The following is a 13710-nucleotide window of genomic DNA, read 5'->3' on the forward strand; positions in this document are numbered from 1 at the left end:
CAGAAAATCCCAACACAATACTTCAAAATTTGCGGTTTTGAAAACCACAAATCTTTACGGGTTGAATGTGAAATTGTTTAAGGGTCAAGAGTGTTTTTTCAAAGTACAGCTTATGCCAGTTAAGTATGTGAGAAGTGACATACTGCTGAAAAAGGATGTTGTACTGAGGACACATTCCCAGAGACGTGCGAATGCTGTCCATGTCTGAGCGGATGTCCTTGCCGTAGATGGTGGCCGTCCCCGAGGTGGGAGGGAACATTCCAGTCAAGACTGACCTGGGACAAAGAGAAGATGTAGACTCTCTCATGTTCAGTTATTACATGCCAGCAGAGAGTCTTAGCGGCATACATGGTGGTGGTCTTCCCGGCTCCGTTGTGCCCAAGAAAGGCCGTAATCTGGCTCTCGTAGAAGTTGATGGTGAGTCCATCGATGGCTGGCGAGGAGCAGCTGCTGAATACCTTGACCAGGTTTTGGATGCAGACCCCCTTCACCAGATCTGCCGGCTCTGCCTCGAAGAACGGCTCCTCTGTGGACACCAAAAACAACTCTGTTTTGCCACCATCTAGAGCAAGACTTTAAATGTGTCTGAGTTTAAACTGTGCTAGTTTTGTGCAGAGAGTGAAACAAATGTGTTTTGTTGCCTAAACGTTGATGAAATCATGTGTCTGGAATGCAATACGTAGCCTACTGATTAACTAGACATGTGAATGGGAGGTGAGAGGTGTGAGTTTACAAATGCCAACAACTTCAAACACACACAAGGTCATCAAGATTCCACACAATGAATCCTGTCTTGGATGGAAAAGCACTCTGTGAGGCAGGTACAGTCATATACTGGGTTTACCATCTTTCTGGTTCTTCTTGGGCTCTGTGTGGCTAAACTTCTCACGCTGATCATGATGTTCACATGAAGGTATGTCCTCCTTCTCCTTAGCTCGTGGTTCCACCTGCTCGGCGGTTTCCCCAACAGCCTTTTTCTCTCCTTGCTCCTTGCTCGTCAGATTGTCAAAGCCTTTTTTCTCCAGTTCAGTTTTGTAATTTCCTTTGGAAAACAAACAAAATATCCTGGCATAATCACCCATATTATCTTGTGTAAAGTCACTAAAACATATTCCACACAGGCTAAGAATGAAATACCAGAGGCTGGGGCAACACTGTTGAGCCAGTAACATGGCAGCAAGGGGAAGTAAAAGGGGCGACCAATGCCGTACTGTCCTGTGATGACAAGAAGAAGAAGAAAAAAAAGAATGTTAGCCCATTTTTATGACGAAAGCATACCTTTTGGTACATTTCAGCACACTGACCAGGGAAGACGTTGTCCAGGTACCAGGCCAGAGCAGCATAGAGAATCGTGTCCAAGCCCATCATGCAGATGGACGTGAGGAAGGAGAACTCGTCTCCCTCCAAAGGACTGGTCTGGATGTTGTCCCACTGCAGGCCCATCCCTTGCTCCTCATATCGGGATAGATACTCTGTACCAAAGCCAAATGCCACTTGGGACAGCAGACTCTGCATGATGAGGCATTATTTAATCAGATTTGTCAAATCCTTTCCACCATTACTTGGCTAGCATTTTTACTTCTAATGAAGAAATGGGTTATGGTGTTTGGGAACAGTTCGTAGTTGTGTAAGAAGAAGAACATACAGTAGAGTCTCTTGTATTCATTATCCTTAAACTTTTCACAAGTTACCAATCACAAACTTCAAACTATGTTTCTAGTGTTTACATTATGAACCAACACAAGGTTGAGCTTAATATAAAAGTGGAAGGAAAATGATACAAGATTTACCAAATATTTTTCAAATGAAAATCTGAAATGTGCATGGAACCAATTTATTTTCAGTCCAAATTTGTTGAATCAACACTTGCTAGCTCTAGCTGTATTGGAAGCCAAAAAAATCCAAGTCCATTTTCCATGTAGAGGATGGCTGTGTGCTTCAGTCTCAAGATATTTTGCAGTCTGTCACAAGTTTTGTTTCAGGATTGACCTTAATTTTGCTCAAACCAAGTCTCAATTCGACTTGGTTTTACTTTCAGAAAGATGTGTTCAGGAACTGTGCAGTGTTACTCCTCTGGCAGAAATTACATTTTATGTGTCAGAAAGCTTTATTTTGGTCTCATGTGATCAGTGAACCGGCTCTTTGCTGGCTTATGGCAAACTAACTACCTTATGGATTTCGTTTAACAATGGATTTTCATAGGTTTGCGTTCTTCCATTTGGCCTAGATTTGATGAGTTTGCAACTAAAAGATGTCATGTCAATATATTCTCCCATTCAGCCTGTCAGTAAAAGGGTGTGGTCATGGCAATTTCATTGATGATAGCTCTATGGGAGATATGCCCTTATAATGCTGTTTGTGGCTCTAACGTGATAAGATATTTGGCGGTTTAAGGTGGATGAATTCTCTTTCAAGGCATCTGCTCATCAATTAAAAGAGAAGTATAACCATGTTTTGAGTTGGAGGCACCCACCGCCATGATCTTCATGTCTTTGGTGATGCGCTCCTGCCAGGCGAAGCAGAAGATGTGTGGCAAGTAGAGGGTGAAGTAGATGATGCCGCAGCAGGCAGCTGCCAGGTTGGCCTGGTTAAAGAAGACGCTGAACAGGAAGCACTGCATGATGGTGGCAGTGGTGAACGAGAGTAGAAAGAGGAAAAGGATGACAGGGTCGCTGTAGTTCAGAACCCTCCCTCCCTGAAGACAGAAAAGAAACACACATGAGGTTCAGGCACTGCAATCATATCAGCATGTATGTTTTGCTTTGGTCGGTCAAAAAGACAACATCATCATCATTCTCTTTCTTTGTCCACAAAATGTGGACATTTGGATGCAACACTGTCCACAAGGGGTCGCATAAGCCCACCATATTAAGATGAAGAAGGCGCTTAAAATCAGTTACAAGTTCTTTACTGCAAATCTCACAAAACTCTGACATAATCCTCATGATGTCATGGTATCAGTCATTCTAACATTAATGATTTACGGAGAAAGTATGCACTAAGTGAGCTATTAATATCAATTCAGTCGTTCAAGAAAAAAAGAGTGATAACTGACAGCAGAATGGTTTACTACTTGGCGTTTATGATCTGTGAAGCGAGTTTATGTCAGAAGCAGACAGGGAGCTAGATTAGATGTTTCAGGTGGAAGACATGCATGTATGGAAGTACAAATGTGAAGCTCACCATGATGATGGCAGTCAATAGAGCGGTGCTGGTGCCCATCATGAAAAAGCTGTCGATAAACCAGGTGGACCAAATGACACCATTGGTGACCCCAATGGTTTTCAGGGTCTCCTTCAAGCGGAGTTCCTTCTCCAGAACTATGCTCTTAACTACCATAGACACGGAGTAGACCCAAGCCAGAACCATGAAGATGGGGAAACAGCGATTCAACGTCAGCATGAAACTGGAGGAAGGAGATTTGGGAGAGAAAAGAAATGATATGGAGGTCCTCCTTATTGACAGACAAAGTGTGTAAAATGATATGTTTCCGCTCACAGGTCATCCACATAGCAGGGATAGGGGAACTGCTGTAGGTAGACACCCAAAGGCCACTCTTTTCCTGTATGAGTCCTGATAATCCCATGCTCTATGATGTCCTGGAGGTAAGCAAAGCCGCCCCAGATGTAGCGGAAATCATCCATAGGATCAGCTCTGGGGCCTGGGTCCCAGTATCTGAGAAAGGCGAACACACATTTTAAATCCCATGTTTCTTCATCTCTACAGTCTGCTGGAAACCGAATCTAACCTGTCTTTGACTTTGTTGGTGCGCTCCACTATGTCGATGTCCATTCGGATCTTGAACTTGACATGAGGGGGAACGCTGGTGGTCCAAGAGAACATGTTTGTAAAGACGAGGCCCGCCCAGAACTTGCCTCCCTCCAACAGGTCCAAGGCCCGATAAGTGACCGCATCTTCATCAGGTAGAGCTATGAATTTATCAAGAATTAAACACTGTGAGAGAGGGAGTAAAAGAGAAACAAACACATACATTAGGATATGGATTAGAGTAAAGCCATGAGAACGAACAGAATGGAGTACAATGGTGCTGACTTTCACTTACAATGCTGAACAGAAGTTAACCACTCAGTTTAGGATGACAGCAGGCTAATATTACAATGGTAATATCAAGTTGTTTAGCAGTTAACCTCTCAGCTTAATATGTTGGCATGCTAATATAACAATGGCGACGTGAAGTTGTTCGGCAGTTAGCATCTCACCTTATCATGTTAACATATTTGCTTTTAATCACAGCTAATTATAATTTAATTGGAATTTAATGAATATGACCACAATTCATTCTGTTGTTCAGTATGAAACGAGACAGCATTTCATTTACGTTACAAAAGTTACAATTATTTTACAGTTTAACTAAAAGACCATTTGTAGTAAACTACGAATGTTTCAAGATCATGGTTCTTAATCTATAGTACAAGTACCACAGGTAACACATGGGCTCCCATTAAGAGTACACAAAGAAAATGTTGGTGTCAAATATTTGAGATGTTAATGCCGGTCACGCAAGCATAACCCTGAATAACTCATTTGAAGGCTAAAAATATGATAATTTTATACTGAAGGGTTCTGTTGTAATAATATCTTTGCCTGAAAAGAAGTTGTGAACTGGCTGCCGTCATACAGCTGCTTTTGCTTCAGCAATGTCCCCAGCATAGCTCAAAAGACGAAAAGCCCACAAATACCAGCGCTGGCCCAAGACTCCAAAGGCCCCTTAAACATTTGCAGAGGTGTTTGTCTCGTTCCTGAAAAGCGTGTCCGATGAAACCATTCAACGAAAGCTCATGCAAATAAGGAGGGCTGCGGTCCAAAAGGAATCACTCCAAAACAGCTATTTACCACCAAGGCTGCCGACAGCCCTTCTCAACCCAAAACACACACAAACACCATTTGCTTTGCAAACACAGATATACACCAAAAACAAAACAAAAAAAAAGGTCTGGATGCATTTGAGCAATTTCAGACTTAACAATATTAATAAACAATTCACATTTAGCAGAGAATCTCTTTGTTTATGAAAATATTCCCCGACATGAACAGTGAAGCCTCTTCAGGCGGTGTGATATGCATACATGCCACCAACGTGAGCGAGCCAACCATTAAGCTCACGGTTATTGTTGCAACTTTATAAAGGATAGTAGATGGAGTGACAGCTGTGTCTAATCGGCCTCAGTCGCTCCCACTCTTCCTGTCAAACTCAAGTGCTGTAAGCTTCAACTTGGACAAAAACAAAGTGTACCCACCACCTACACAGCCTTGTATCCAGGTACACCCCCCCTGTCCAAAACCCCTTCAGGGCAATATATTTCTCATTCTGATGAGCCTCTGCAGTAAAAGGGCCAGTTTACTCTTTTGTCTAAAATGCATTCCCCCCTACTAATGTAGATGACCCTTATAAGAAGCGTTACGCAAGGGCTTCTCTTTGTTTTTTAACTTCTACTCAATCAATATGAAACAAAACAGAGTGGCCAGCTGCTTTGTAGCTTTGGCTCATGCCCACTTGGGTGGACTACCACATTTCTGTACAAAGGGAACAAATTGGAGAGCCAAGAATCTCCTAAAAACGTCAAGGGTAGTGCATGGAGCACAGTGCTTAGCTTCCAGGGCATTAAGTTTGACAAATGCGAGGCTTGATTGGATTATTTTGGGAAAAAGGCCTGACCTGGAGCCTGACATTTCAAGAGGAACATGATGGCAGTACTGTCCAAATTCTTACCATCAAAGTCACAAGAGAGAATAGGGAAAATTTGAATAATTATTCTGAAACTTTAGACTTATCTGGAAATTTGGAGAGTTGTGGTTGGAATGTGTTTGTGTCGACACCAGGCCAAAATGTCTGATTCGGCGAAACATTTAGATTGACAATTTCCAATTCAAATACGTCAGCAGTTGTCTTTTAGCACAGATCAGTACAACCTCGAGGGAATAAAAAAAGAGAAATTGGGAACCACAAAGAAGTTAAAGTACTGCTAGACCTGACAAGCTAATTAGAAAAAACCTTACAAAGTTTTGATTACTTGAACTTTGCTTCAACAGCCACAGATTTTAAGGAACTCAAATCAAATTCTCAGAAGGAAGACCAAGAAGAAAACTAATGGAAGACTAAAATACCAGCAAGCGCCTGTATGCAGACCAGAAGGTAACTATGCAAGTTTCAAAATCCCACATTTAAGAAACTACTGGTTCAGTGTTATATTCTTCGCTATCATGAACATAGACAGGCACGAAACAACACAGACGCTACCGCAAGGTGGAATCAAGACAACAGGTTAGTAAGGATTACATAATTATGTTTGCCATCCAAGCAAGAAGGGGTTTGATTCCTCGTCTTTCTGCATGGAGACACTTTACTAACTCCTGTGCATGCAGGATGTTCTCTCCTTCTCCGGCTTCCTCCCACAGTCCACAAAACATGACTGTCAGGTTAATTGGGCTCTATTTCTTAGGTGTGAGTGTGAATGGTTTTTTGTCTTGTATGTCTAATCTGTCAAACAGATCTGGCGAAGAACCTGTCCAGGGTGAAGCTCTCTGCAGGAGGCAGAAAAGCTGGAGATAAAAATGCACTGCTGTGGTTTCTTACATCCCATTAGGGAAGAAGGGTGTAAGAAAATGGATGGATGGATGGATGGAAACAACACAGACGCTACCGCAAGGTGGAATCAAGACAACAGGTTAGTAAGGATTACATAATTATGTTTGCCATCCAACCACGAGAATGGGTATCAAGGTCTCTCTTGTCTTGCAGGCTCCTGTCTATAAAATCCATCACGGAGGGATGCTTCACTTTTCTGCCTGAAATAAAAACAAAACTATTAAATGTGAGATTAATGTACAGATCAATTCATGGATTTTTGGCATGCTAATCAAAATCAAACATCTGAAGAATAAATTGCTGCTCTCTGCAAGGAGGCAGAAAATATAAAAATGCACTGCTGTGGTTTCTTACATCCCCGTACTGATTGAGCATCCGAATGACCCGGTCAGTGAGGTTGAAGATATCTTTCTTTCTAGGTAAATTAGCAACTTTGGATCACAATTTCCAGAGACTGAAAAGTGCAGTATTATCTGCTCATGCAGTCTCAGTATTATAGAAGTGTAAACGCCATAGAAATATTTAATATACTTTTCAGGAAGGAGACGCATCTTGTGTCCCAGAATGTTAATTAAACCTGTGAACCTGTTTAAAAGTCTCAAATGTGCATATTAACTCCTAAACAAAGGCAAAATATCTTGTAAGAATCTTGCCTGAAGCTCATAAGAGAGAGAGTCCTCCTGATTAAAACAACTCCATTATTTAAATGTCGTGCAAAGCCACTCAGCAAGGAAGATGTCATGACTCAGAATCAACATAAACAGACTGGCATTTGCAAATGTACACAGGGCAAAAAAAAAAATCTGCATTTCAGACGACATTTTCTTTAGGTATGTTTAAACTAACATTTAAGCGTTTGGAAGAAATTGGAGGAAAAAAAAGGGCAATGGCATCCTAACTGTGATGTTTGGCAGCGTCATGTTTTGTGGGTGTTTTTGCTGCAGCAGGAGATTACATGGCATCACGAGGAAAGAACATTAAGCGGAAATATTGAAGAAACACCTCAACACTTCGGCCAGGAGGTCAAAGCTTGGACACAAATGGATCTCCCAAGTGGGTAGTGACCCTAAACATACAGCCAGGAGTGGCCATCACAAAGATCTCCGACTCGTAGAAAATTTGTGTGCAAAGCTGAAATGACGAGGCCTGCAAAGCGGCCTACAAACGTGACTCAGTTACATCACTTCTTTCAGGAGGAAGGGGCCAATGTGAGAAGTTTGAGGAAGGATATTCAAAACATTCGACCCAAGTCATGCAGTTTAAAAGGCCCTTTCACCACTGATACTTGTAAACAGTTAAAAGAAATCTTGTTATTCTGGCATTTAGCAAAAAGAAATAATGTTCTCAACCCTAACTGACCTGTAAAACAAGACAAATTTGATTAGATTTACTATCAGAGAGAGAGAAGAAAAAGATATGTTTCCTTTTTACGCAGTATATGGAAATATCTGTTTTCTAGCAGGCATGAATCTGAACAATGGCCTAGTTTCGCATTTTGAGAAGTAAACTGGAAAGCGAAAGAGATGCTTTATTGTAGTGAGATCATTTTTTATATACAAGCAGGAAATGTCACCTAAATGGTCAGAAGCTTGGGATGAAATAACATCATTTATCAACTTATTCAAAGGCACAATAGTTGAGCATTGGGTTTCAGCTGAATGGCAGCAGTGATAAAGATCGTCATCGTGCACATCTCCCATGTCACAAGGAGCGGATCTGGTGCGAGATAAGCTGGCAAGTTATTTATCCAGCCACACTGCGATGTTGTCCCACCCGGATCATCTTGACTTGCACTCCATCTTGGAAAAAAGCCCAGATCTGAGGAGCCACTTCCTCCCAGGCCTTTCCCATCATCCTCAGCCTCTCCAGCTCCTCAAACGTTGTGTTTGCCTGCAGCGGGGAAGAAAGTGAGAAGTTGAACATCCCCAAAGAAAATATAGAGAAATGCATTCAGGTTGTAAGAAACATTGGAAGGAGCGAATAACACCCAAACCCAATCCAAACTTGGACACAAAGCTTGGATGCTTAAAAACACACACACACACGCATACACACCAACGCACGCAGTCACACACACCCTAATCTCCCGCTACATACCATTCCCACATCAAACTGTGCGAAAACAAGCTTTGCAAAGACAACACGCGCATTCTTCTACAAAGAATTCCCACCAGCCTTTACAGATAACCTGCGACGAAGGCCTTTTCGGTGCCAGATTGTCAAATATTTACTGCACGCTTATCGTTCAAAACCCCGCATGTGTACAGTGCTTTGTGTAGGCGCACACCCGAGGTCGGCTACTCCGGCATTCAGCCATGTGCAGTGGGGGGGATAAAAGCACTCAAGAGCACACCCAATTAAACGCCTTCCTCTTGTGTGTGTCTGATTTCGGGTGACAAAGGGGACAATGGAGCCGGGGGTGACAATGGAGGCCGTCGGTGACGACTGGCTGAATGCATTCAGCCGGCCCAGTGAATCCCAGTAAGGTTCCCACAACCGGGAGCTTCCTCATTCCACGAGATAGTTCAAAATAGCAGGCGACAGAGGAGGAGAGGCTGGACAGGGAGGCTGCTGAAAGCCAATTTTGTAAAAAAACAAAAACAAAAAAAATACAAAAAAAAAAAAAAAATCTAGTCGGAGCTAAGATGTGCGGATGATGGAGGAATATTTGAAGTTTGAGGATATATTCTGCCTTTCATTGTGTGTCCTAAAAATCCGACAGACACGGTTCAGGTACAGCAGGCTGTAGACAAGACCTAGGTAGCTAAATATTCTGCGAGAGCAACCACGTATGACGACAGTGTGGTCCTAAAACACAAAGTTCTTGACCAGCATTTCCTTGAAATACTCTGATGCATGACAACAAAGAGCCGCCAGAGTCTTTGTTTCCCCCTCCTGTAAAGTAATGGATTAACTCAGTGGTCGTTACATCATTCTTGATGCAATTAAGATTCCAGCTGAGGCAAGAGGAAAACAAAGAGGTCTATAAAGGGCTGGGTAGGAACAAACATGAGGGTGTGTGACCCTTTCCATGCACTCTCACGTCTTTAAGGAAAAGCCACACCAGTGTAAGGCAACTCTGGAAAGGCGGCGGTGCCAACGGACAGGGCAGCAGTCAACACAGCCGATCAGTTTGTGTTCCTCCATTGCGACCAAGCCAACCATGACTGCCTATACCCACCTCCCACCCACCCCACCAGAGGCTTAACAGCTTTGACAAACACTTATCTACATCTAGATACAAAGGCCTGGACACAACATGGGGAAAGCTGATCACTTTTTCTGGGGTGAAAACGCATTGTTCACCGCATCAGAGGAGCCAGCACCGAAGAAAAACAGAGATAGGGATGTCACCGTGATGTCTGGGTGGCCATATTCATTTAGATCTTTCTAGATGTCGTGCTTAAGTGTCTTCGATGTTTCCGGTTGCTCATGTGCATTTCTAGTCATAAGTTTTCAATTGATCTAAACCCAGATCAACTCTCAATCAGATTTCCTCAACCATAAAAGTTTTCCCACCAAAGATTTTTTTACATTTATTACGTACGACCACAAACTTGAACACATTTTATTAGGATTATATGACACACCAACACAATGTACTGCACAAGTAAAATTTTTGTATTTAGCCAAAATAGAACCAATATATGATGAAGAGTCAAAATAGATCCTTCTTTTGGTGTATTTCTCTAGCAACTTTGAACATCTAGACACTCACTCTCAGTCAGATTGGATGGGCTGTGTCTGTAAGCATCATTTCCCAGTCCACAGGTTCTCAATCGAATTTGAGTTTGTACTTTGATTAAGCCATTCTATAGTCTGCATATGTTTGGTTTTAACTTACTCCCCTTTGACTCTGGGTCTACGTTTAGTCTTACCAACATCTGCTCCAGTATTTATGTCTCATATCAAGCTCCAATAAAATATATGCAAGTCTGTGGTTGTAACTTCATAAAACGTAAAATAAAATGAATTTACATTACACTGAAACGTAAATTTTCATCAATGCTTAAATCTTACAACCAATAGAGAAATGTTAAAATCATAAAAATGACAGTATATACCCAAATAATTTTAATGAATACAAATTTTAATGAATACAATTTTAAAATACAAACAATAATTTATTAAAAATCAGCATAGTGGCCATTCGCTTACATTTCTTATGATTTGCTTGACAGCTGGTGAGTCTGGAGCGTAGAGGATCCGTCCCATCAGCATTGGCTTCACAGAGTTCCAGACAATCCGTGTGGCAGGATTGGACTCCAGTTCCTTCATCAAGTCATTGCAGAAAGGAGCTGAGACAAATACATATCAGTCAGCTGACTATTGTTACAGAGGAAGTCAGTTTACAGATTATGACGACAGGCATCATGAAACAAAAAAAGATTTCTCAGACTACAATCCAAGAGCAACAATTTATAAAGCCAGGAATTTCGTCCCTTCTTTTCACCTACATTAGTAAACTACCAGCTTTAACCAGATTGTTTTTATTTCAAGCAATCTGCATGCCGCAAACAGCGATTGTTCTTAAGAATCTTATGTCCTTTTCTCTGCTGAAACAGACACAAGTGGAGGGAGATGTGAACCTTAAAGGGGAGGTATTGTGTATTTTCCAGCCACACCGCGCCAGTTTATAGCGCAATCAAGTAACTGTTTTTATAAAAATGCTATGTATATATCAAATATGACTCAAAACACATTTGACTTTGTAATTTAACGCCTTGAAATTGGGCCTTTGTCTCTTTAAGAAACTCCAGCTCTTTCTAACTGCCCGCCTTCAGGAAGTCATCACAGCTTTACTTCTCTATTAACCCTTTAAAACATTTCTACCAGCGTTGCACTGAGAAATAGCTCATCTAATGAGCTCAGCAGATGGTGCAGTTCCACCAGGTGTTTGCTAATTGCTGCTGGCTAGTCTGAAGGAGCTGAAGGAGCACTGAACTTACTGGTGCTGTTGTCATATGTGTAGTCACCCTTGGCCCAGCCGCTGCTGATTCCCAGGAAGGCTTTGTAGTTGTTGTCTTCATACCAGTTAAAAGAAGCGACTCTGGAGAAAGCCCCCTCTGTGTAGCCGCATACAAGGCTGGAGGCAGCAGCCATCACCTCCCTGAAGGACAGATTCTTCTGGAACAGAGGCGTTACGACCTGGATGAACTCCATGGAGCTGTTCCTGTGGAACAGCTGGGAAGACAAATCCAGTGTTGATTTTAAAAGATGGGTTTGTAGTTGAAAGGAAAAGCTGATGTGCATTTGAAGTTAAATTTAACAACAACAAAAAAAAAACACTGTGCTGCTAAAAACCTACTTTCCCTTTTGCAGGTTCTTTGGATTTTTTTCTTAAACACAGTTAAATGCTTCAGACCATCAAATTGTAATGATGATGTGTTGTTTTTAGAGATTGCTTAGTCTACTTCATGTTGACATACAGGTTTTGTTTAAGCCGTTTCTTTGCTGCAAGGTAAGGCTGGAAACAGACCTAGGTGCTTGTGAAATTTAAGCAATTAAAAATGGTTGGTAGCAGTTGATTTGTGATACAACGAAAGCGGGAAAATTATATTTCCACATAGAATCAGACTGATATGATTGCTTTTGTTTGACAGAAGAGAAATCCCCATTTAAAAATGCCATTTTCGTATTTATTTAGGATGACTTGATGATTCTATGCATCTAAGTGTGGAAAAAAAAACTCTTGAAAAGTAATATTTCAAGGCATTCTACTTGTTAGGCTTTAGGATCTTCCTCATCTGATTTACAGGAAGTGACATGTTTACATGTTCCACCTCGAGCGTACACGCTCTACAGAGACAACTATCTCACGAACAGGATGTCGGACTGTCAACAGCAATGAACATGCATTTGGAAACATCAACATAAAATATTAGCTTAGTCCTTAATATAACACTTTAGTAATGAAAATATAGTGCAATTGAAAGAAATCATCAGCTATCACCCATCATCAACTTTTCCTAGATTGGAGACTCGTCTTCTCCCAAAGTATTATCCTACAATAATGAGCCATCTTTCTTCTTCATGCTACACGGGCTTGATCTGTATTTAGATTTCCTAACACGTACCAGAAAATACCCCCCACCTACCATCTGTTTGCGCAAAAATTCAGGCAGTCAGGCAAAAGGGAAGCAACTGTTTCCTGCCAACTAAAAATAGGAAGCCGTGAACTTTTGAATGGGGAGCTACTGGTTTGCTCCGCGGGCCGGTTCTTACATCTCGCAGTCTGTCCGAAGCGGTGGAGACGATCCGTACCCAGAAGTGAATGTCAATCCCGTCAGAGTAATTATCCAGGACGCGAGGGAGCTGAGGAGAAATGGATATGAGAGATAAAGAGTGGACGATTGTCAATTTCAATTTATTGCAGGGAAAGTCCAAAAATGGTAGAAATATTGCTGTTGAATTTGATGAGATCCGAATAGATTTCAACACCAAAAATGAAAAAGAAAAGTCAAAATATAAATTAAATTGCCTTTTTGAAAAAACATACAGGCAGGCAGGATTATTTATTTCTCCACAAAACCATCTACTCTTCTGAAACAATAGCAGATGCGGGACGGAGGAGGAATTTGTGTCAAATTTTTTTCTTTTTTACCACTGCAACATTGAAAACAATGCAACCTTTTCAAGTTTTTTGATAGCATTAGACCAAAAAAAAAAAAAAGAGTGGACGTTTCTCAAACATTTCTCATAAAAGACAGAGAAAACAAACCTCTTGAGATTAAAAAAACAAAACATCTGGAAAACTAACATGATTCTTTGCCTGCCCTTGGTTTCTCATGTCTTTTCTTAAGTACTGTTTGGGTTTTCCAAAGCAGCTTCCAGAAGAGTGCACGAGACAATAGAAGAAAGGTTCAGGATGTTGAATGAAGCCAAGACACAAGAGTTGCCATCAGAAACATCCTTCCTCTTTTCTGTCTCTGTGAACAATTGGGAGACATCAGCTATAAGTCACACTTGTCAGTCGCTGCAGTTGTACTGGATTGAACCCAGAAGCGCCTCAACAAGTTTTGTTGCTAAGAACGTTCGCAGCATTTTCTCGCTACTGCAAAGTCGGAGAGAGACACTAAATACTAAATACCATTTGGCACGGT

The 13710-nt window shown here is 41.5% G+C and overlaps 1 protein-coding gene across 1 annotated transcript in view; it reads right to left on the reverse strand.

Moving 5' to 3' along the window:
- abca4a (ATP-binding cassette, sub-family A (ABC1), member 4a) overlaps window positions 1-13710 on the reverse strand; it is a 39632-nt gene that overhangs the window by 14737 nt on the left and 11185 nt on the right. Inside the window, 14 exon segments of the mRNA XM_044104610.1 lie at window positions 144-275; window positions 349-526; window positions 845-1042; window positions 1138-1215; window positions 1305-1509; window positions 2474-2695; window positions 3184-3406; window positions 3499-3675; window positions 3749-3954; window positions 6962-7019; window positions 8259-8497; window positions 10766-10905; window positions 11557-11791; window positions 12833-12922. Of these exon segments, the coding sequence (XP_043960545.1) occupies window positions 144-275; window positions 349-526; window positions 845-1042; window positions 1138-1215; window positions 1305-1509; window positions 2474-2695; window positions 3184-3406; window positions 3499-3675; window positions 3749-3954; window positions 6962-7019; window positions 8259-8497; window positions 10766-10905; window positions 11557-11791; window positions 12833-12922 (2381 nt within the window).

Source organism: Gambusia affinis, linkage group LG21, assembly GCF_019740435.1.
Source record: "Gambusia affinis linkage group LG21, SWU_Gaff_1.0, whole genome shotgun sequence".
Taxonomy (NCBI): Eukaryota; Metazoa; Chordata; class Actinopteri; order Cyprinodontiformes; family Poeciliidae; genus Gambusia; species Gambusia affinis.